At 37.5% G+C, this 24,714-nt stretch overlaps 1 protein-coding gene across 6 annotated transcripts in view; it reads right to left on the bottom strand.

Annotated features, from left to right (window-relative positions):
• NRG3 (neuregulin 3) overlaps positions 1-24,714 on the bottom strand; it is a 1,214,780-nt gene that overhangs the window by 118,545 nt on the left and 1,071,521 nt on the right. For 3 of the 6 annotated variants that reach the window (XM_069571557.1, XM_069571555.1, XM_069571558.1), the window contains exon 4: positions 12,748-12,774. In XM_069571557.1, the coding sequence (XP_069427658.1) occupies positions 12,748-12,774 (27 nt within the window). The remainder of the gene's footprint in view (positions 1-12,747; positions 12,775-24,714) is intronic. The other 3 variants (XM_069571559.1, XM_069571556.1, XM_069571560.1) reach the window with 1 other exon arrangement.

The following is a 24,714-nucleotide window of genomic DNA, read 5'->3' as shown; positions in this document are numbered from 1 at the left end:
TTTGGCACCAGGGACCAGTTTTGTGGAAGACAATTTTCCTACAGACCTGGGGAGATGGTGAGGGGATGGATTCCGGGATGATTCAAGCACATTACACTTATTATGCACTTTATTTCTGTCATTATTACGTCAGCTCCACCTCAGATCATCAGGCATCAGAACCCAGAGGTTCTGCTGCTCTAGGACCCTGGGCCACTTCTAAAATTGCACAGAACACTTGAATGGGCTACAAGCCACATCTCTGAAATCCTACCCTTGCCTCAAAGCACAGTTCAAAGTCCATTATGCCCATGGCTTTGCTCACTGCACCTCATGCCCCTCCTACCCCAGGTGTCTGCCTTTGGTCGTTTCTCTTTGCTTGACACAGATAAATGGAAATTCCTTTACATAATGTTCAGTGTTGTTCAAAGAGTAAGCCTCCGGAGAATATTTGAAGTAAAATCCCAGGCTTGGCCCAATATCTGGGATTTTGCATGCAGTGCCTTTAGGCAACCTCTACGCACAGCTACTGACAGAATATGCTATTTAAATGAAATCTGATCACTCTCTCCATGAAACCTCTGCAGCTCTCTTTCACAATGAGATAAAATTGTACTTCTTTGGAAGGGCATCATAAGGTCATCATAATCTGCTCTGACCTAATTGGCCAATCACACCATCTACCTACCACACTGCCTTTCATGTGTGTTACTTTCTCCAATTACCTGGGTCTTCTTGTCATTTCCTAAAACCCTTGTGTTCTTTTATCTCTTTTTTTAAAAATATTTATTTCTAATTGAAGGATAATTGCTTTACAATATTGTGTTGGTTTCTACCATGCATGTACATGAATCAGCTATAAGAGTACCTATGTCACCTCCCTCTTGAACCTCCCTCCCACCTCCCACCCCATGTCTCATTTTTCTTTTTTTTTCTTATTTGTGTTCTTCCTTGTTCCTTTCCTTCATGTTCCCTTCTACAATTTTCCCCCTGCAGGAATACTGTTTATTCTTCCATGTAAAGATGTTCCCAACTGTCCCAGTGAGATGTGGGTGCTCTTCCCTCTCTGTTTCTTTCTCCCAAGATTTACCAAGAGTATGATCCCTAAGATCCTAGCTCTAAGAAACATACTTCTCTGGAAGAATAATTCAGAAAAGGTTGCCTCCTATAATCTTCTCTGCTAGAGTTATGAATAGAAGTATAACAAAGGTTTTGCGAAATTGTACAACAAAGGTATAGAACCTCATATTCTCCAGGTGTATGTGAACTCAAACCCTATTTACATGTGTGAATATGAACCACTTACTAACATCTGGCAGATGTTTCAGCAAATTTCTATATTTTTTGTAAATAATAAATAAATCACTAAACATGAAAGTCCTTTTTGCACTGAACTGCAATGATTAGTTTTGCAAGTCTGTCCCACACACTGAATGTAGACTTTCTTCAGGGTCTTCTGTATGTGTCTTTGTGTTGCTGTGGGCTGGCGCACAGCCTGACCTTCTAAAGTGGCTCCGTGATGTCTGATTAGCTGAACCACTGAGAGCCCATGGAATAGACTCTTTGTTTATTGAGAAGCAGCAGTGTCATCTTCACTATGCCTCATCTTCAGATGTTCCATCCACCACCCATTTGTTTCCCCTGTCTCCTATTCTGCAGATCCATCCTGGCTCCTGAAGCAATGGTCAGGAAAAACTGTGTATAAAAGTTCATTTGTTTTTTTTTAACCACTTTGGCATGTACTTTCCAATGAAAATCTGAACTTTTAAAAAAACTTTTTTTCTTTTTTCTAGAGCATTTCAGAAGATGTTTAGAACCAACTATCAACTACTGAATATTTTAGATAATTGGTATATAAATGTAATTAACTAGATTATGATTAAGATCTTAAATTTTTTTGAATCCAGTTTGACGATTCAAAAATCCAGCCCTTTCGGTTAGATTTTAATTCTATCTGATTAAATACAATCATAATTCATATGAAGTTCAGTAATTTTATGAGTCTCTAACCTATACAAATATTTCCATAGAAGCAACCAGAAGTTTCACTCCTGGCTGATCTGGATCTTCCATATAGCATTTTTTTGGTCCCAAATCCACCTACCATTAAATTGATATAACTCGTGCTTCATTATATTACAAAAAGTTGATGAGAATCAATCCAAGGTTGTGCTTAACCTGCACAGAAACTCCCCATCTAGTCACTCAGCAGCTTTATGAAAATTATCCTAACATAGCCCTATGCCATCTTTCAGTGAACAGCCCTGCTTTTTCCAACAGTTCACAACAAATACATTCCTCAGTGTCTATGTACAAAACTTCATTTGTCAAATCCAGTCTACAAATGTACATATTTACATAAATGCCCATTTCTCCTTTGTAGAAACCATACTAATATACCTATATATTTTTCTAGTGTATCTCATGATTATAGCCATTCCTCATGGAAGATAACTGAAAGAATCTGACCCCATCTGAAAAATCTGTTTAAACTGAAATTATGAATTTAGTTTATTCAATGAAGTAGTCTGATTTTGTTTAAAGACTTTTACTTCTAACCACTGGAGGTACCAATATGTACTAATGACTATTAAATTAATCATACATATAAAGCCAAAATATTATCCTTACACACATGGCTAGGAAGTTTTGAGGAAGAACAAGTCAAATCAAGGTATCTCTCTATTAAAAGGAAGGAAGAGAGAAAGGAAGGAAGGAAACTTGGAGATGTTTAAGAGAACTGAATTATTAGCTCTTAATGAAAGTTATATTTAAAAATTAATAGTGTAAAGAGAAGGATTGGTCATATTGCTGAAGAGAAAAATAAATGAGAAAATAAGACTGTTTCTTAAGCAGCATTTTGAGAAATCATTGGGAAGATGGTTCAGCTCACTACTCCATTTGGCACATGTCAGAGATGGATGTGCAAGGCTTTTATATCACAATGGCATTCAATAGTAGAGGTACTGAAGTAATGCCACTCAATCGTCTTTATCACCAAGAAACCTTCCAATATAATACAACTTCTGTAGATTATTTTCCATGAGCTACAGAACCATCTCATGGTTAGTTCAGCCAACTATCAGCCAATGGGAACCTTCTGCTACACACGGCAGTTAAAATTCTGAATGTAAAACTATAAACTGGCATCTGGTTCATTTTCATTGTTTGTCACTTATATAATGTGAATTATTACCTAAGATTCTTATGACCTCATGGTATTTGGAAAACATTTCCTCTAAACTTTAGGGCTAGATACAAAATTTCATTGTCAGGTGATACACTGCTGGAGAACAACCTCTCTCAGTTATCACGAACCCCTCATTGTGTTAGTATTCAACAGCAAGCCACTAGTAGAATTCAAGAACTCTGTGGAAGACCTAAATAGGCATTTCTCCAAAGAAGACATACAAATAGCCAAAAGGCACATGAAAAATGCTCAGCATCACTAATTATTAGATAAATGCAAATCAAAACTACAATTAGGTACTACCACACACTGGTCAGAGGGTGATCATCAAAACATCTACAAACAATGTTGGAGAGGGAGTGGAGAAAAGTGAATCCTCTTACACTGTTAGTGGGGATGAAAACTGATACAGACACTATGGAGAACATTATGGAGGTGCCATAAAAAAATAAAATATAACTGCCATATGACCCAGCAATATCACTTCTGGGAAAATACCCAGAGAAAACCATGATTCAAAGAGACACGTGAATCCCAATATTCATTGCAGCACTATTTACAATAGTTAGGACATGGAAGCAACCTCAATGTACATCAATGGAGGAATGAATAAAGAAGACGTGGTATACACACACACACACAATGGAGTATTATTCAGTTATAAAAAGGAACAAAATTGTGCCATTTGCAGAGATATGGATGGATCTGGAGACTGTTATACATAATGAAGTAAGTCAGAAAGTAAAACAAATATTGTGTATTAATACATATATGTGAAATCTAGAAAAATAGTATAGATGAATCTGTTTGCAAAGCAGAAAAATAGACACAGATGTAGAGAACAAAGGTATGGACACCAAGGAGGGGGGAAGGAGGGGTGGGACAAATTGGGAATTGACACAGATACACTACTGATACTATGTAGAAATTGATAACAACTGAGAACTTGCTGTATAGCATAGGGGTAAAAAAGAGTACTATCTGTTTGTAGGATACATATTAAGGTAAAAGTTCATTCCAATATACATTAGATGCAGAGGAATGCTGTTTGATTCCATTTATATGAGATACCTAGAATAGTCAAATTCATAGAGTCAGAAAATACATTAGTAGATGCCAGGGGCTGAGGCTTGGGGGTGAGTGGGGAGACAGGGAGCTGGTGTTTAATGGTGACAGAGTTTCAGTCTAGGAAGGTGAAAAATTTGTGAGATGAATGATGGTGAGAATTGCACAACTTAGTGCCCTTGAATGAACAATTAAATATGATTAAAATAGCATGTTTTGTACTATGTGACTTTTACCACAATAAAAAAAAATTAAAAAGAAAAAAACTCTGGAGGAAGAAAGACTTTGATTCAAATCCTGTTTTGCCACTTCCTTGCTCTTTGGATGAGATATTTCACCTAAACAGACATCAGTTTGTCATTTATAAGTTAAAGATATAAACAGTTTCTACTTTACGCAAGTTTTTGAGAGTATAGTGAACTAATATAAATTTGGTGGCACACGTCAAGCATTAAATAATGGTAATATAGTACTCTGAGATACCTGCTTTTTCTTGTGACTTAATATAAGATAAAACTAAACAAATACTCTTTTGAATGAACACCCTCTACAACACATTTATCCATAAATTACCATTTTATTTTATAAGCGTGAACTCCGGGAAATGGTGATGGACAGGGAGGCCTGGCGTGCTGCGATTCATGGGGTCGCAAAGAGTCGGACATGACTGAGCGACTGAACTGAACTGAACTGATGATATAGTCAAATGAATATAAACATTTCTGTCCCAAATAAGTCTAATTCAGAGATTTCAGCCCAAAGAAGTGGTTCCTCACTACTATATGTCTAATGCCATTTTATAAATTAGGGCATACACGTGAACTCATTTGACTGACATATGAGTTTGTTTCCAAGGATTTAAAGGAACACACACCAAGTCATTCAGAAAAAGCAGCATAGCTTTAAAGAAAGTATCCCTATTTATGTCATCTAAACAGAATCAGAAACTGGTTGTTTCTCAGGAAATCCTCTTTAGAGATTATTAAAATATTCTAAAACTATTTTTTTTTACATGAAGGGATGAAGAGATATTCAATAGTAAAGTTTGAACTTAGAAATCCTAAAGGAAATCAGTCCTGAATATTCTCTGGAAGGACTGATGCTGAAGCTGAATTGGCCACCTGATGTGAAGAACTGACTCATTGGAAAAAAAACCCTGATGCTGGAAAAGATTGAAGGCAGGAGCAGAAGGGCACGACAGAGGATTAGATGACTGGATGGCATCACCAACTCGATGGACATAAATTTGCGTAGTTCCATCTGGGAGTTGGTGATGGACAGGGAAACCTGGCATGCTGCAGTTGAAGCATCAGACATGACTGAGTGACTGAACTGAACTGAAAAGTTTGAAGTAACAATGTTCTCAATTCTGAACCTACACACATACTTTAGACGATAGACATTTCTTAACTCTCTGCTTATAGAAAACTCAGTATTTCTTCCTTTTGTTTTCTTTTTATTTTAGCTTCAAAATATAGGAGTATTTTAGAATATCTTTTTAAGATTATAGTTAAAAAAAACTTACTTGTCCCAAATTTTATAAATCTTTTGATTTAAAAAAATATACCAGTGTTCACTTAGACTACATACATATATTATGCTCTCCTAAACACAATATCAAAGCACAAACAAGACATTTAACTGACAGACTTCATTTTTCCATATGAGTGTGAAAAAAATTGCAAAAAAGAGCTCCCAACACAATATTTAGCTCTTCCGGTGGTTTGGTAATATGTTTGCAAGTGGCACTACATTTGCTTTTATATGAGCATTTTTTATGCCTACAGCATCAGATTCATCAGGGTGTTGTCAGAGGCATGGCTGTGTAACAAAGAGCTCAAATGGCTGTAATGAGATATGCTCCATGACAGAGCACCTGACAGAGCAGCAGGATATCTCTCGGTTAAGAAATCCCTCTCCATGATAGATGCACCTTCCAGACTTGACCAGCCTGACATGCCCTTTGGCCAGCTGTCTCCTCTGGATGACTGGGTGCATTTCTTACAAAACTCAACAAGCACTTGTGCTAACAAAAAACTTTGTCTATAACATCTCCTAATCTACCCATGTTATGAGAAAAAGTTTGAATATCTGACTTTAAAATTATAAATTTCTCCCTCATGCATGCATGAATGAGTAGGTTACATCATGAATTCAAGAAATATTTTAAATTATTAGTTTACTATGTATTTTAATTTTTTACAAACAACTTTGCAGTTTTACACACCTTCAAACTCCTTTCCTAACTATGTCAGTTAACTGTAGTTTTTAAATTGATACTACATTCTAAAGAGATGGGAATACCAAACCACCTGACCTGCCTCTCGAGAAATCTGAATGCAGGTCAGGAAGCAACAGTTAGAGCTGTACATGGAACAACAGACTGGTTCCAAATAGGAAAAGAAGTACGTCAAGGATGTATATTATCACCGTACTTATTTAGCTTATATGCAGAGTACATCATGAGAAACGCTGGGCTGGAAGAAGTGCAAGCTGGAATCAAGATTGCCGGGAAAAATATCAATAACCGCAAATATGCAGATGACACCACCCTTATGGCAGAAAGTGAAGAACTAAAGGCCTCTTGATGAAAGTGAAAGAGGAGAGTGAAAAAGTTGGCTTAAAGCTCAACATTCAGAAAACTAAGATCATGGCATCTGGTCCTATCAGTTCACAGCAAATAGGTGGGGAAACAGTGGAAACAGTGAGAGACTTTATTTTTCTGGGCTCCAAAATCACTGCAGATGGTGATTGCAGCCATGAAATTAAAAGATGCTTACTCCTTGGAAGGAAAGTTATGACCAACTTAGACAGCATATTAAAAAGCAGAGACATTACTTTGCCAACAAAGGTCCATCTAGTCAAGGCTATGGCTTTTCCAGTGGTCATGTATGGATGTGAGAGTTGGACTATAAAGAAAGGTGAGCGTTGAAGAAGTGATACTTTTGAACTGTAGTGTTGGAGAAGACTCTCAAGAATCCCTTGGAATGCAAGGAGATCCAACCAGTCCATTCTAAAGGAGATCAGTCCTCGGTTTTCATTGGAAGGACTGATATTGAAGCTGAAATTCCAATACTTTGGCCACCTCATGCGAAGAGTTGACTCATTGGAAAAGACCCTGATGCTGGGAAAGATTGAGGGCAGGAGGAGAACGGGACAATGGAGGATGAGATGGTTGGATGGCATCATCGACTCGATGGATGTGGGTTTGGGTGGACTCCTGGAGTTGGTGATGGACAGGGAGGACTGACGTGCTGTGGTTCATGGGGTCACAAAGAGTCAGACACAACTGAGTGACTGAAATGACTGACATTCTAAAGCAGTATCTATTGAAATTTCCATGTTCCAGCCCCAGTTGCATCATTAGAAAAACATGAATATATTTGCAGAAAAATACTTTTGAGTGCTAACAGTTTTATGCACATTAGGTTTGGCATGGCATATTCAACAGGATAATTATTCTTCAATATTAAAAATCAATCCAAGATGCTTTTTGGTGAAGTGTTTTTACTGAAGTTAACATCCTCTTTTCAGTTATAAAGTAGTGACACTAGGGAGCTCAGAGGCCCAGATAGAGAGACCGAAATAGAAAGGTTCTCACTAAGTAGAAGGAAAGTGAAGCTAGTATAGATTTGAACTAGAGAAACATTTAATACAGTTTATCCACTTTGGCTTGTATCCAGCTTGAATTCCTCCCCCTTATCCTCAGAAGATGTTTCTAAATTTCCTAAGCCCATTTAGTGGCTTTCATTTTTATGTTTTTTTTTCCTTTCGTCGTATTTTGCCTATGCATTTTTTTTTCTGCCTTTGCATCTTAATAGCACTTGTTATATCATCTCAGTTATGTGTAGCTTTCTCTATTGTTGGTTTCAGAGTCTTTGGTCATTATACATTTAGCATACAGTAAGTGTGATAAATGTATAATAATTAACTAATAATAGAATTCTTGAAGAATATGATTTTGTAGCTCTCTGATATAAATAAGAATTTGTTGAACTTGATGTGTTCGGGTTTTGAGTCTGATCACTGAGTGCACACATGCCATGGCCACTAGGAATACAAAGAACTGGGGAAAAGATGTATGTGTAAGATAATGCCTCAGGCCACAGCTAAAGATCCTACAGGCCGCAACAAAGATCAAAGAGCCGAAGTGCTACAACTATGATGTGGTGCAGCCAAATCCCATTTTTCATTTTTATTTTTTAAGGATTATCACCTTATGATCTACGTTGCAACCCAAGGAGAGATGAAATTTGTATTACCCAAAGCAAGGATGATGAAAGTTGAGAACAAAGGTATTCTGGAATTCATTAATACAGAACTGGCACTGATTATTTGTAAGGCACACCAATCAACTGACATAATTAAATTTCTAGAGAGTATGCCTATATATTGGCTAACCAGTTTAATTTATACCTAGAGATGCTGTCATATTATGATGATATCATCTTCCATGGGCCAATTTTGCCCATGTGGATTTTAAAATTATGAGTTAAATCTCAAAAATACTTATTCCCAAAGCAATGCACAGAATATTACACATTCAGTTAGAGGAATCTGGGGGGTGGGACGTGAATAGTGTCTAGAATTAGTGAGGTCACTGAAAACATTTTATTCATTAAGTCTGGAAACCTATTCACCATTCAGAATACTCCATTATTTGCCATTATCTATATGCATACTAAGGACTTCCCTGGTGGCTCAGACGGTAAAGCGTCTGCCTACAATGCGGGAGACCTGGGTTCAATCCCTGTGTTGGGAAGATCCCCTGGAGAAGGAAATGACAATCCACTCCAGTACTCTTACCTGCAAAATCCCATGGACAGAGGAGCCTGGTAGGCTACAGTCCATGGGGTCACAAAGAGTCGGACACGACTGACTTCACTTTCATTTCACTTTCATATGCATACTAAGTACTCACTTTAACTCTGCCTTTAGGCAACCACTTCCCTCCAAGACAAGTCAGATATTTGCATATTGAGAATCCATTCCCTGTAAGTCTTTTTTTTTTTTTAATTTTAATTGGAGGCTAATTTACAATATTGTGGTAGTTTTTGCTATACATTGACATGAATCAGCCATGGGTGTACATGTGTCCCCCATCCTGAACCCCCTCCCACATCCCTTCCCATCCCATCCCGCAGGGTCATCCCAGTGCTCCAGCCCTGAGCACCCTTTCTTTAAAGTTATGCTTTGACTTCAACTTTTGTAAGACTCATTATAACACCAGTTAGACTTGAGATTCATATAGATGAATGAGACAAGAGCTTCTTATTTTTTCCTACTGGTAACTAAATGATTTTGAATGTTTTAAAACAGACCTCGTAATACATATCTTGATTCCACAGCAAATCTTTATACTGTAAGGTATCAGTGTCACTGAAAATCTGCAGGAAAAGTTCAATAGGATAATGACTCATCTGTTTCTTTCAATAACAATAATTATCAGTGGTATAGCAAGTTTAATTTACTATAACCATGGCCACACTGATTGTGGAGTTTAAGGCTATGCCAGTGCTACACACCACCAGGCCTTGTTTCTTATATCTACAGTCGTTCTACTATATAACTTCTGGAGCCAGCAATCATCACCATATAATGGAGAATACTTCTCTATTGATTACATTAAGGACTTGCTATCCTCAAATGACTGTTGATACTGTCTTCCATCATCATCAGTAAAAGAGGAAAGTACAAACCACATATTTTTTCTCTAAAATTTATACTCTACCACATCACTGCTATCCACAATTCCCTGTAATTCCTTGTCCATATGACTACAACCTCTTCATGCCAACAATTTGTTTGAGGGCGCACATGGTAACTATTCATTAATTCCATTCAAATTATGCATTCCTTATTTATTTCATTACATACCTATCTTACACCCCACTTGGGTACTCTTGCCTGGAAAATCCCATGGATGGAGAAGCCTGGTAGGCTGCAGTCCATGGGGTCACTAAGAGTCAGACACGACTGAACGACTTCCCTTTCACTTTTCACTTTCATGCATTGGAGAAGGAAATGGCAACCCACTCCAGTGTCCTTGCCTGGAGAATCCCAGGGATGGGGGAGCCTGGTGGGCTGCTGTCTATGGGGTCATACAGAGTCAAACATGACTGAAGTGACTTAGCAGTAGCATACCTATCTTATAGACTGTGATGCTACATTTCAAAATTATCTTGAATTTCATTGCCCTTTCAAGCTTTCATCACATCTATCTAGCAAAACTCCAAATCTGCAGAAACTAAGCTGTCTGTTTTTTCTGTGATCTAATACTTAGATAATAAAGAACTAACAAGTAATATCATACAATAGGAATATCAGTGTTAATATAAATATGTAATCACTGATTTCTAATTAACCCTCAAAACTTACAAAATATAACTATCAATATCTTCTACCAGACAAAACAAATTCAAAATTTCCCAGAATTCAAAATTTCCAAATCTAATCTAGTAAAAATCTCCCATAAATCTGTTCTTTTAGTCTTATTTTTCATAAAATGGACCCACATTTTATCTAAACATACAAACTATAAATCTTGTAGTCATCCCTGATAATCACCCTTATCTACCTTTCAACATCAATTCCTTTCAAATACTTGTTGCCATGTTTCCAATATCAATCAATTTTCACATCTTCTATTATCACACTATTCTTTCTTTAATTAATTTATTTTTTATTGAAGGAATATTGCTTTACAGAATTTTGCTGTTTTCTGTCAACGTCAGCATGAATCAGCCATAGGTATACATAGATCGCCTCCCTTTTGAACCTCCCTCCCATCTCCCTCCCCATCCCACCCATCTAGGTTGATACAGAGCCCCCGTTTGAGTTTCAAGAGACATACAGCAAATTTCCATTGGCTATCTATTTTTACATATGCTAATGAACTTTCCATGTTACTCTTTCCATACATCTCATGCTCTCCTCCCCTCTCCCCATGTCCATAAGTCTATTCTTTATGTGTGTTTATCCACTGCTGCCCTGAAAATAAGTTCTTCAGTACTACTTTTCTAGATTCTGTATATATGTGTGAGAATATGGTATTCATCTTTCTCTTTTCTGACTCACTTCTCTCTGTATAATAGGTTCTAGGTGCATCCACCTCATTAGAACTGACTCAAATGCATTCCTTTTTATGGCTGAGTAATATTCCATTTTGTATATATACCACATTTTCTTTATCCATTCATCTATCGGTAGCCATCTAGATTGCTTCCATGTTCTAGTTATTGTAAATAGTGCTGCAATGAACAATGGGACACATGTGTCTCTTTCAATTTTGGTTCCTCAGGGTATATGCTTAGGAGTGGGATCGCTGGGTCATATAGTGGTTTTATTCCTAGTTTTTTAAGGAATCTCAACTGGATATCATCACACTATTATGAACTAATATTATTTTGCCTCGAATAGGTATTAGAAATCCTTAATTTTATATTTATCAGTTTTATTCCCTAATTATCATCTGAAAATTTCCTAGATTGTAAGTTCCAGCAAATCAGCTTTTATCCCCGTTTTTTCTCATTATATGATCTGTAGCATTTTGCACTTTTTCTTTGCTTAAAGTGAGCAATTGATACATATTTGCTGAATTAATGGATGAATGGATACATGATTACAAGCAAATTTACAGGTATTATCAAAATAAACATAAATGTATGAAGAAAGCATTCATATCTATATTATATAAGAGAAAAACCTAAAAGTTCAACAAAAGCCAATCAAGGAGAAACTATAAATTCAGATTCAAATTTGGATCTTCAATTTCACTAACTTTAACTCCTAGGTATCTTTCCATCCTAGTACCATGATGCCTATCAGCCCTATGGAATGTGTTTTTAAATCATTTTGTTATAATATAGACTCAGAAAATTATGTACAATTCTTAATGTAATTATCTATGAGTACAGAAAATAATTACTGTGGGAGGTATTCTAATCTTTTTAAAAACACACCATAGACTACAAATACTTTCAAAATAATTTTTTCACTTTGTAAATGAAAACATTAATAGAACCCATACTCCAGAATTAAGATTGACCAAAATGCATCCAAATTATCCACTATGCAAAAGGAAAAATAAAACCAGAAAGTAACAAAAACTGATATTTTAAAACCATCACCATTATTGTCTACCATTTATTGAGTGTATGTCATTTTACAGACATTGTGTTAAGCAATATATGTGTGTAATAAAATAGGAACTAGTTTACCCCTATTTACACATAAGAAAATTGAGAATTAAGAAAGCAAAAAAAGCCAGAAGCCAAATTCAACTTCTGTCAGTTTTCAAAGCAGCACTTAACATTAAATTGCCTTCTCAATAAGTAGTTAATTCATTCATTTTGAGCCACTTAGTGAAAAACTGGCAAAAACATTTGTTTTTTACTACTAATAGCATCTGATAGTGAGGCATTTCAATCATAATCAGATGAGGAAGAAGAACAATATACACATTATCAAACTTAGCATTTCTGGATATAAAGGAGAAAATTGTTTAGTCTTACCCATGAATTCAATCCCCAAGTGGTCTGCTACACCAAAGTCAGCACATAAGGAAGGAAAACAGAAAATGAGAAAAAGGTTAGAGAAAATTCCACACAGAAATCAATGCTTATCAGATTAACCTTTCAAGGCAAAGACTGTGTCTCAGTTATAACAATGTTTGCTTGCAAAAGATAATTTACACTTTGTCCACAATTAGGGGTGCTTTGAACACTGATTGGTATTTCCCAACAGTCTGGAATAGAGATGGAATAATATTAGCAAGTATGCTAAGTATTATTCCCTGGTGGTTCAGTGGTAAAGAATTCTCCTGTTAATGTATGAGACATGGGTCTATCCCTGGGTCAAGAAGATACCCTGAAGGAGGATATGGCAACCTACCTTAGTATTCTTGCCTGGGAAATCCCATGGACAGACGAGTCTTCTGGGCTACAGTTCATGGGATTGCAAAAGAATCAGGCATAACTTAGGAACTAAACAAAAACAACATGCTAAGAATAAATTTAGCCCATAAAAAAGGAAAGAAAGGAAGGGGGGGGAAGGGAGGCAGAAAAGGAAGAGAGCAGAGAAGGAAGGAAGAAAGAGAAAAAAAAAACTATTCATACAAACCATATCGGGAGCTAAATTACTTCAGGAATTTATGATATTTTATGTAGAATAACACTCATTTAACAATAAACTAACTTGAACTTATATGTTAATAATAGGTAGGTAAAGAACATTCAGAGAGAAGGAAGAGATGGAGCCAAAGCAAAAACAGTACCCAGTTGTGGATGTGACTGGTGATGGAAGCAAGGTCCGATGCTGTAAAAAACAATATTGCATAGGAACCTGGAATGTTAGGTCCATGAATCAAGGCAAATTGGAAGTGGTCAAACAGGAGATGGCAAGAGTGAACGTCAACATTTTAGGGATCAGTGAACTAAAACTGACTGGAATGGGTGAATTTAACTCAGATGACCATTATATCTACTACTGTGGGCAAGAATCCCTTAGAAAAAGTGAAGTAGCCAACATCCTCAACAAAAGAGTCTGAAATGCAGTACCTGGATGCAATCTCAAAAAGACAGAATGATCTCTGCTCGTTTCCAAGGAAAGCCATTAGTATCACAGTAATCCAACGCTATGCCCTGACCAGAACTGCTGAAGAAGTTGAACAGTTCTACAGAGATCTACAAGACCTTCTAAAACTAACATCCAAAAAAGACATCCTTTTCATTATAAGGGACTGGAATGCAAAAGTAAGTAGTCAACAGATACCTGGAGTAACAGGCAAATTTGGCCTTGAGGTACAACATGAAGCAGGGCAAAGGCTAACAGAGTTTTTCCAACAGAGTGCACTGGTCATAGTAAACAGCTTCTTCCAACAACATAAGAGACACTCTACACATGGATAACACCAGATGGTCAATACTGAAATTAGACTGATTATATTCTTTGCAGCCAAAGATGGAGAAGCTCTATGAAGTCAGCAAAAACAAGACCGGTAGCTGACTGTGGCTCAGACCATGAACTCCTTATTGACAAATTCAGACTTAAATTGAAGAAAGTGGAGAAAACCACTAGACCATTCAGGTATGACCTAAATCAAATCCTTTATGATTATACAGTGGAAGTGAGAAATAGATTTAAGGGATTAGATCCGATAGAGTGCCTGATGAACTATGGATGGAGGTTCATAACATTATACAGAAGATAAGGGTACAATACCATCCCCAAGAAAAAGAAATGCAAAACAGCAAAATGGCTGTCTGAAAAGGCCTTACAAATAGCTGTGAGAAGAAGAGAAGCAAAAAGCAAAGGAGGAAAGGAAAGATATAAGCATCTGAATGCAGAGTTCCAAAGAATAGCAAGGAGAGATAAGAAAGCCTTCCTCAGCGACCAATGCAAAGAAATAGAGGAAAACAATAGAATGGGAAAGACTAGAGATCTCTTCAAGAAAATTAGAGATACCAAGGGGATATTTCATGCAAAGATGGGCACAATAAAGGACAGAAATGATAGGGACTTAACAGAAGCAGAAGATATTAAGAGGTGGCAAGAATACACAGAACTGTACAAAAAAGATCTTCACAATCCAGATAATCATGATGGTGTGATCACTCACCTAGAGCCAGACATCCTAGAATGTGAAGTTAAGTGGGCCTTAGGAAGCATCACTATGAACAAAGGTAGTGGAGGTGATGGAATTCCAGTTGGGCTGTTTCAAATTCTAAAAAATGATGCTGTGCAAGTGCTACACTCAATATGCCAGCAAATTTGGAAAACTCAGCAGTGGCCACAGGACTGGAAAAGGTCAGTTTTCATTCCAATCCCAAAGAAAGGCAATGCCAAAGAATGCTCAAACTACTGCACAATTGTACTCATCTTACACACTTGTATAGTAATGCATAAAATTCTCCCAGCCAGGCTTCAGCAATACGTGAACTATGAACTTTCATTCGTTCAAGCTGGTTTTAGAAAAGGCAGAGGAATCAGAGATCAAATCGCCAGCATCTGCTGGATCATGGAAAAAGCAAGAGAGTTCCAGAAAAACAGCTATTTCTGCTTTATTGACTATGCCAAAGCCTTTGACTGTGGACCACAATCAACTGTGGAAAATTCTGAAAGAGATGGAAATACCAGGCCACCTGACCTACCTCTTGAGAAACCTGTATGTAGGTCAGGAAGCAACAGTAAGAACTGGACATGGAACAGAAGACTGGTACCGAATAGGAAAAGGAGAACGTCAAGGCTGTATATTGTCACTCTGCTTATTTAACTTATATGCAGAGTGCATCATGAGAAATGCCTGGCTGGAAGAAGCACAAACTGGAATCAAGATTGCTGGGAGAAATATCAATAACCTCAGATATGCAGATGACACCACCTTCACTTTATGGCAGAAAGCGAAGAGGAACTAAAAAGCCTCTTGATGAAAGAGGAGAGTGAAAAAGTTAGCTTAAAGCTCAACATTCAGAAAACTAAGGTCATGGCATGTGATCCCAATACTTCATGGGAAATAGATGGGGAAACAGCAGAAACAGTGTCAGACTTTATTTTGGGGGCTCCAAAATCACTGCAGATGGTGACTGCAGCCATGAAATTAAAAGACGCTTACTCTTTGGAAGGAAAGTTATGACTAACCTAGATAGCATATTGAAAAGCAGAGACATTACTTTGCCAACAAAGGTCCGTCTAGTCAAGGCTATGGTTTTTCCAGTGATCATGTATGGATGTGAGAGTTGGACTGTGAAGAAAGCTGAGTGCTGAAGAATTCATGCTTTTGAACTGCGGTGTTGGAGAAGACTCTTGTGAGTCCCTTGGACTGCAAGGAGATCCAACCAGTCCATTCTGAAGGAGATCAGTCCTGGGTGTTCATTGGAAGGACTGATGCTAAAGCTGAAACTCCAACGCTTTGGCCACCTCATGCAAAGAGTTGACTCTTTGGAAAAGACCCTGATGCTTGGAAAGATTGAGGGCAGGAGGAGAAGGGGACGGCAGAGGATGAGATGGCTGGATGGCATCACCAACTCGATGGACATGAGTTTGGGCAAGTTCCGGGAATTGGTGATGGACAGGGAGGCCTGGCATGCTGCGGTTACTGGGTTTGCAAAGAGTCAGACATGACTGAGGGACTGAACTGAACTGAACTGAACTGAACGATTTGGACGTGACTGAGTGACTGAACTGGACTGAAAGAACATCTGCATGAAAGGCCTTAACCAGAAACTCTCTACCCTTCACAAAAAAATAAATTCTGCTGTATCTTTCCCCCCTTTATTTGTTAGATGAGGAAACTGCATCAGTGAGACTAAAAATCTAAACATGAGGATGATTTGGGCACAAATCCAGTCTATCTGATCCTTGAGTCCTGTGATTGTTGCTAACTTGACAGTGCTTCCTATTCAAAATGAATGGCAGATGCATCCATGTCTGTTTTATATTTTTCTGTTCAGCATACCATTTCAACCACCTTAGTATGAAAAGGAAAAAATATAGGACACTGAAAGATGAATTCCCCAGGTCAGTAGGTGTGCAATATGCTACTGGAAATCAGTGTAGAAATAACTTAAGTTGAAGAAAATAGGAAAAACCACTAGAGTATTCAGTCATGTTCTAAAACAAATCCCTACAATTATACAGTGGAAGTGACAAATAGACTCAAGGGATTAAATCTGATAGACAAAGTGCTGGAAAAACTATGGATGGAGGTTCATGGCATTCCACAGGAGGCAGTGATCAAGACCATCCCCAAGAAACAGAAATGCAAAAAGGCAAAATGGTTGTCTGAGGAGGCCTTACAAATAGCTAAGAAAAGAAGAGAAGCAAAAGAGAAAAGGAAAGATATAAGCATATGAATACAGAGTTCCAAAGAATAGCAAGGAGAGATAAGAAAGCCTACCTCAGTGATCAATGCAAAGAAATAGAGGAAAACAATAGAATGGGAGAGACTAGAGATCTCTTCAAGAAAATTAGAGATACCAAGGGAACATTTCACGCAAAATGGGCACAATAAAGGACAGAAATGGTATGGACCTAACAGAAGCAGAAGATATTACAAAGATGTGACAAGAATAAATAGAAGAACTATACAAAAAGATCTTCATGACCCAGATAATCATAATGGTGTGATCACTCACCTAGAGCCAGACATCCTGGAGTACAAAATCAAGTGTGCCTTAAGAAGCATCACTAGGAATAAATGAATGGAATTCCAGTTCAGCTATTTCAAATCCTAAAAGATGATGCTATGAAAATGCTACACTCAATATGCCAGCACATTGGAAAACTCAGCAGAAGGCCACAGGAATGGAAAAGGTCAGTTTTCATTCCAATCCCTAAGAAAGGTAATGCCAAAGAATGTTCGAACTACTGCACAACTGCACTTATCTCACATGCTAGAAAACTAATGCTCAAAATTCCCAAAGCTGTGCTTCAACAGTATGTGAACCTTGAACCTCTAATGTTGAAGCTGGATTTTGAAAGGCAGAGGAACCAGAAATCAAACTGCCAACATCCACTGGATCATTGAAAAAGCAATAGAGTTCCAGAACAACATCTATTTCTGCTTTATTGACCATGTCAAAGCCTTTGACTGTGTGGATCACAACAAATTGTGGAAAATTCTGAAAGAGATGGGAATACCAGACCACCTAACCTGACTCTTGAGAAATCTGTATGCAGGTCAGAGGGCCAACAGTTAGAACTGGACATGGAACAATAGACTGGTTTCAAACTGGGAAAGGAGTATATCAAGGCTGTATATTGTCACCCTACTTATTTAACTTATATGTTGAATATATCATGTGAAATGCCAGGCTGGATGAAACACAAGCTGGTAACAAGATCACCAGGAGAAATATCAATAACCTCAGATATGCAGATGACACCACCCTTATGGCAAAAATCAAAGAAGAACTAACAAACCTCTCGATGAAAGTGAAAGAGGAGAGTGAAAAAGTTGGCTTAAAACTCAACATTCAGAAAACTAAAATCTTGGCATCCGGTCCCATCACTCCATGGCAAATAGATGGGAAAAGAACAGAAACAGTGAGAGACTTTATTTTCTGGGGGTCCAAAATCACCGCAGATGGTGAATGCAGCCATAAACTTAAAAGATGCTTACTCCTTTGAAGAAAGATTATGGCCAATTTAGACAGCATATTAAAAAGCAGAAACCTTTGCACATAAATGTCCACCTAGTCAAAGCTATGGTTTTTCCAGTAGTCATGTATGGATGTGAGAATTGGACTATAAAGAAAGTTGAGCTCCAATGAATTGATGCTTTTGAACTGTGGTGTTAGAAAAGACTCTGAGAGTCCCTGGGACTGCAAGGAAATCCAATCAGTCCATCCTAAAGGAAACAGTCCTGAATATTCATCGGAAGGACTGATGCGGAAGCTGAAACTCACTTTGGCCATCTGATGTGAAGAACTGATTCATTGGAAAAAACCCTGCTACTGGGAAATATTGAAGGTGGGAGGAGAAGGGGACATCAAAGGTTGAATGGCTGGATGGCACCACCGACTCAACGGACATCAGTTTGAGTAAGCTCTGGTAGTTGGTAATAGACAGGGCCCCCTCCCATACTGCAGTACACGAGGTTGCAAATAGTTGAACATTACGGAGTGACTGAACTGAATATCTGTGATCAACAGGGAGAACTGGGCCCTGATGTGTCCAACATTTCAACTCTGGAGATTTGTTTATTTTATGGAGCTTTCTTACAATCATTCAGTTATTCAGTTTTTAAATTTGCTGCATTATCTAATGATTATTTCTGTTGTAGTAGTATGTTTCTTAAATGAGAATGAATGAAAAAATATATTGCTACAATCATACTTGTTTCCAAGACTAATTTCTAGGCTCTCTCTTATGACTTCTCTATTTGGGAAAGATTTTCTTTTTAGAAAATATTCATTTAGTTATCTTGAATATTTCAATGCCTTTCTCTTGCAAATGACTCATTTTAAAATTCTATTGTGGTAGAATATACATAAAATTTGTTATTTTGACAAATTTCAAGGGCACAATTCACTGGTATTCATTACATTCACAATGTGGTATAATCATGAACAGATTTCAAAAACTTTTCCATGAGTTCAAAAGGTAACTCTACCCATTAGGCAATATTTTCCAATTTTCTCCTCCTCCTTTGCCTTGGTAACCTCTGATGCACTTTACATAGCTATTAATCTGCCTATACAGAGTTTATTTTTGTTTAGTGACTAAGAGATAGTTTAATTGAGAAATATCTCATATAAGGAACTACTGAAATGATTTTTTAAAAGTAGATGCATTTATCCTTTCCATGGGATTTTTTTTTTACCTGCTTAATATAGTTTAGGATAGATATCTAGCATACTTTTATAAAAATACAGGATTTTTACCTACAAGTAATTCACAAATCAGTGGGAGCCCACAGAGGAAAAGCTCCGGAAATTCTCTGTGATACTGTTATCATTGAAAACCAGAAATTCTGCACAAGATCGAGTGGCCATGGACCCATAAGCTTGCTCCTGGGGAAAGAGAATGTGCTTTGTGGAAGAATAGAGATTATAGAAAAGGTGGCTGGACCACAACTGGGTTCTTGTGTGGATAAAATCTTCATGATTATGTGCACTTAGGACACTAGAGAGAGACTAGAATTGTGCTATTTTAAAGTAGGGATATGGGTGAAATCACTTACCCTGAGAATAAGAGTATATTAAAAAAACAACAAAAAACTTCTGCCTACAACCAGAACAGCTATTAGCCCTAGTCTGATTGAACAGGAACTTTCTAGCAGAATTTATAAGATAGATAACCAGCAAAGACCTACTCTATACCAAAGGGAACTCTGCTCAATATTCTGTGATAACCTGTATGACAAAAAAATCTGAAAAAGTGTATAAATATACACACACACACACATACACACACACATATATATGTATGTATAAATGAGTCACTTTGCTATACTCCTAAAACTTTATAAGTCAACTATACTGTGATAAAGTTAAAACAATAAATAAAATAAAATTGATGTGGTACAATGGAATATAACTCAGCCACAAAAAAGAATAATGCCATTTGCAGCTACATGGATGGACCTAGAGATTATCATACTAAGTAAAGAAAATCAGAAAGAGAAAGAATACTATATGATATCATTTATATGTTGACCCTAAAATATGCCACAAATGAATTTATTTATGAAACAAAAACAGACTCACAGGCATAGAAAACAAATTTATGGTTACCAAAGAGGAAAAGGGAAGGATAAAGTAGGGATTTTGGATTATCAGATACAACCTTCTGCACATACAATAGATAAACAACAAGATCTTACTGTATAGCACAGGGAATTATATATTCAATGTTCTATAATAAACTACCATCTGAGCCACCTGGGAAGCCTATAATAAACTATAATAGAAAAGCATATGAAAAAGCATATGAATATACATCCATAACTGAATCACTTTGCTATATATCAGAAATTAACACAACATTGTAAATCAACTATATTTCAATTAAAGAAACAAACAAACAAAACCTTTCCAGTAGAACTAGATGGCTCAGAAACGGCTGGCTATAGTCTGTTTTGCTGGCAAGCACAGCTAATGGTCACTCTTCATTCTTCCCACTATCTTGGCCGTTCCATCTCTACATGTGACAGGGGAGATGGGGATTCAAGTTTTGCGAGTCTAGAAGTTGCAGCAATAAATGAGTGTCATGTTTGATAAGTTTGAGGGCAATCTAGATAATTTAAATCAGAATGAATTCATAACCAGTAAAAGCAACAGAAAAAAAGAATTTTTAAATTATTTCAACACTAAACCATCTAAGTAGATGTCTTAAGAAAGTCTGTCTGCTTTTAGTATAGCAGAACTGTTACATCTAATTATTATAGTTGTAATTCTCAGAAATACTGTCAAGCAAGGTAGAATTATATACTTCAATTTTATATTTCCTTTTCTATAATCAATTCAGTTCATTTCAGTTGCTCAGCTGTGTCTGACTGTTTGCGAACCCATGGACTGCAGCACACCAGACCTCCCTGTCCATCATCAACTCCCAGAGTTTACTTAAACTCATGTTCACTGAGTCAGTGACTCCATCCAACCATCTCATCCTCTGTTGTCCCCTTCTCCTCCTGCTTTCACTCTTTCCCCACATCAGGGTCTTCTAATGAGTCAGTTCGTCCCATCAGATGGCCAAAGTATTGGAATTTCAGCTTCAACATCAGTCCTTTCAATGAATATTCAGGACTGATTTCCTTTAGGATGGACAGGTTGGATCTCCTTGCAGACCAAGGGACTTTCAAGAATCTTTTCCAACACACAGTTCAAAAGCATTAATTCTTTGGTGCTTAGCTTTCTTTACAGTCCAACTCTCACATCCATACATGACTACTGGAAAAGCCATAGCCTTGACTAGATGGATTTTGTTGGCAAAGTAATGTCTCTGCTTTTGAATATGTTGTCTAGGTTGGTCATAGCTTTTCTTCCAAGGAGCATGCATCTTTTAATTTCATGGATGCAGTCACCATCTGCAGTGATTTTGGAGCACCCAAAAATAAAGTCTCTCACTGTTTCCACTGTTTCCCGTGACGTGATGGAATCAGATGCCATGATCTTAGTTTTCTGAATATTGAGCTTTAAGCCAACTTTTTCACTCTCTTCTTTCACTTGCATCAAAAGGCTCTTTAGTTCTTTGCTTTCTGTCATAGGGTGGTGTCATCTGCATATCTGAGATTATTGATTTTTCTCCTGGCAAACGTGATTCTAGCTTATGCTTCATCCATCCCAACATTTCTCATGATGTACTCTGTGTATAAGTTAAATAAGCAGGGTGACAATATACAGCCTTGACGTACTCCTTTCCTGATTTGAAACCAATCTGTTGTTCCATGTCCAGTTCTAAAAGTTGCTTCCTGACCTGCATACAGATTTCTCAAGAGGCAGGGCAGGTGGTCTGGTATTCCCATCTGTTTAAGCATTTTCCACAGTTTGTTGTGATCTACATAGTCAAAGGCTTTGGCATAATCAATAAATAATAATATTCATGAAAACTGACACTACTGAAATATAAAAAATTACATCTTATTTAAAATTTCCCTTTTTCACTCTCACCACACACACATTTTTATTCTTTTGTTAAAATGCTAAACACTGATTATTATTGCAGCAATTAATTTTGGCAATTAAGACATATACAGCACATAAACCCCCATATTTCTCATACCCCCTTCACTGGCTATTTCTTAAAGCAATATAGTTTCTTGGGGATACACAGACCATTTTGGCCTGCACAAAAACATCAAAAGGAAAGTGATGAACATAAATCAGTTAATAATTCATTTATTCATTTAACAATCCATGTGCCAAGAATAGTGCAGACAGTGGGATGAAAAAGGAGGCACATAGCTTAAGCAAACAAAACAAAACAAAACAAAACAGTTTGATCTTCCTTATGCCATGCATTAGAATGTACAATTCCCATCATTTTTACAGTGTGATGAACTTCTCTATGTAAAAACTGCAGTCTGTTTGGTATATTGCACTGTTTGATTATACAATAGTGGCCAAGTCCCTGTCATTTACTATGTGCCAAGAACTGCTTTAAGTATTAACTCACAGAAATTGATAAGATTGTCATGATCCTCATTTTAAACAGAGGCACACAGAAGTGAACAAACTTTCCCAAAACCATGTGGTTAGTAAGTAGCAGAAACACAACTGAGCCTAAGCTGCTTGACTTTCAGCCACAAGTCATTTTGAGAGTTTACTTATGTACTCCCTATGAAGAAAAAGCTAATTTTTACAAACTCATCAGGTAATAAGATGTTCAGGGAGGAGCTATTTAATCCACTTAAGACAACAAATTGCTTTCAAGTGTCCTTAGGCACTGCAGAAGCACCACTTAGTTACTTGCTTGCCCCTAGTTTATTGATGAAGTGCCCAATATTAGTGAGGTGGAGGGGAAGTCCCTCTCTCCAAGGAACCAAACTGGAGAATCATTAACATCTTTTCATTGGTTCCCAGGGAGTTTTCTTCATAATGAGACTGGCCTGATTGACGTTATTTGCTTATACACATAGTAAGGGATACAGGGAGTTGTGTCTAAATATGTGCCAGACATTGAACCAAATAATCTTCACATTGGCAATATACTTAACAAATGCCAGCAGTTCTGCTGAGACCTGCCTGAAACATGCTTAAGATGTGAGGGATATATGTAAACTTATAGCTGATTCAATAAGTTATAGTTGTTGTATAGCAGAAATCCATACAATACTGTAAAGCAATTATCCTCCAATTAAAAAAAAAAACAAAACAAAACAACAACAACAACAAAAAAAAAACCTAAAGGCTAGGGAAGTAACCAGGGAGACAAACAATATGTTACAAAGTCAACAGCTCCAGAAAATTCAGGGCCCACATGTTTCCAATGTATCCATAATTCCTTTTGAAATGTGAGCAACTCAAAGCTTCTGATTTTTATGCTGACAAACAGACAATTAGGGGCTACCAACAGTTCCATCCATCTGGGCAGAATGAAGAAAAGCAAATAAAAATAACCCTTGGCTTGATTCCAGTCTGAGGGCAAGATGAGACAAGTTGTCGTGCAGCCTGTATGAGAAACCCCAACAACACACCACCAGGACGATGCAACATCAATACAGGTTTCAGCTCTGCTGCTGCTGTTCCTAAGTCGCTTCAGTCGTGTCCGACTCTGGGCGACCCCATAGATGGCAGCCCACCAGGCTCTGCCGTCCCTGGGATTCTCCAGGCAAGAACACTGGAGTGGGTTTCCGTTTCCTTCTCCAATGCATGAAAGTGAAAAGTGAAAGGGAAGTAGCTCAGTCGTGTCCGACTCTTCGCGACCCCATGGACTGCAGCCTACCAGGCTCCTCCATCCATGGGATTTTCCAGGCAAGAGTACTACTCCTATATTAAAAGCAACTGAACAAGATAATTCTATCACAGAGTAGTTCCGAATGCGACAACTTAAGCCCTTGTTTCATGGGATGTACAAAAACATGTTATATGAAAATACTATGTTTTTAAAAGTTGGAACACTGGCTTAAAGTTCAACAGGCTTCTCCACTGTGGGAAACCCTAGAGGCCTTCATACGTGTGCTGAGAGTGCCCTGGTGGTGGCTCAGGAGGCAGTATTTCCTAACTTGATATAAACAACCACCTTGGTGTGTAGTGCTCCGTGTAGTGATCTGTGATGGTACCCTCCTCACCGGGAAATAAGCGCCATATAAGCGTGGAAGAAATTAGCCACTCAACTACAAAACACATCAGTTATAAACGATTTCTCTTGCTCACTGAAGAAATCTGTCACTGTATAGATTCCACATTCAGGTCCACGTCAAATGACTTTTCAACGGTGAGACTTTAGGATGAGGTAGTCCATCTCAACTAAGAAGACCACATTGTATTTATAAAGATAGAAAACTGGGTCTTGAATGTTTGCTGACCTGTGACACCAGA

This window comes from Ovis canadensis, chromosome 25 (assembly GCF_042477335.2).
Source record: "Ovis canadensis isolate MfBH-ARS-UI-01 breed Bighorn chromosome 25, ARS-UI_OviCan_v2, whole genome shotgun sequence".
In the NCBI taxonomy this organism is placed as follows: Eukaryota; Metazoa; Chordata; class Mammalia; order Artiodactyla; family Bovidae; genus Ovis; species Ovis canadensis.
The sequence above is the reverse complement of the archived record's forward strand: the minus strand, read 5'-3'. Positions and strand labels throughout refer to the sequence as shown.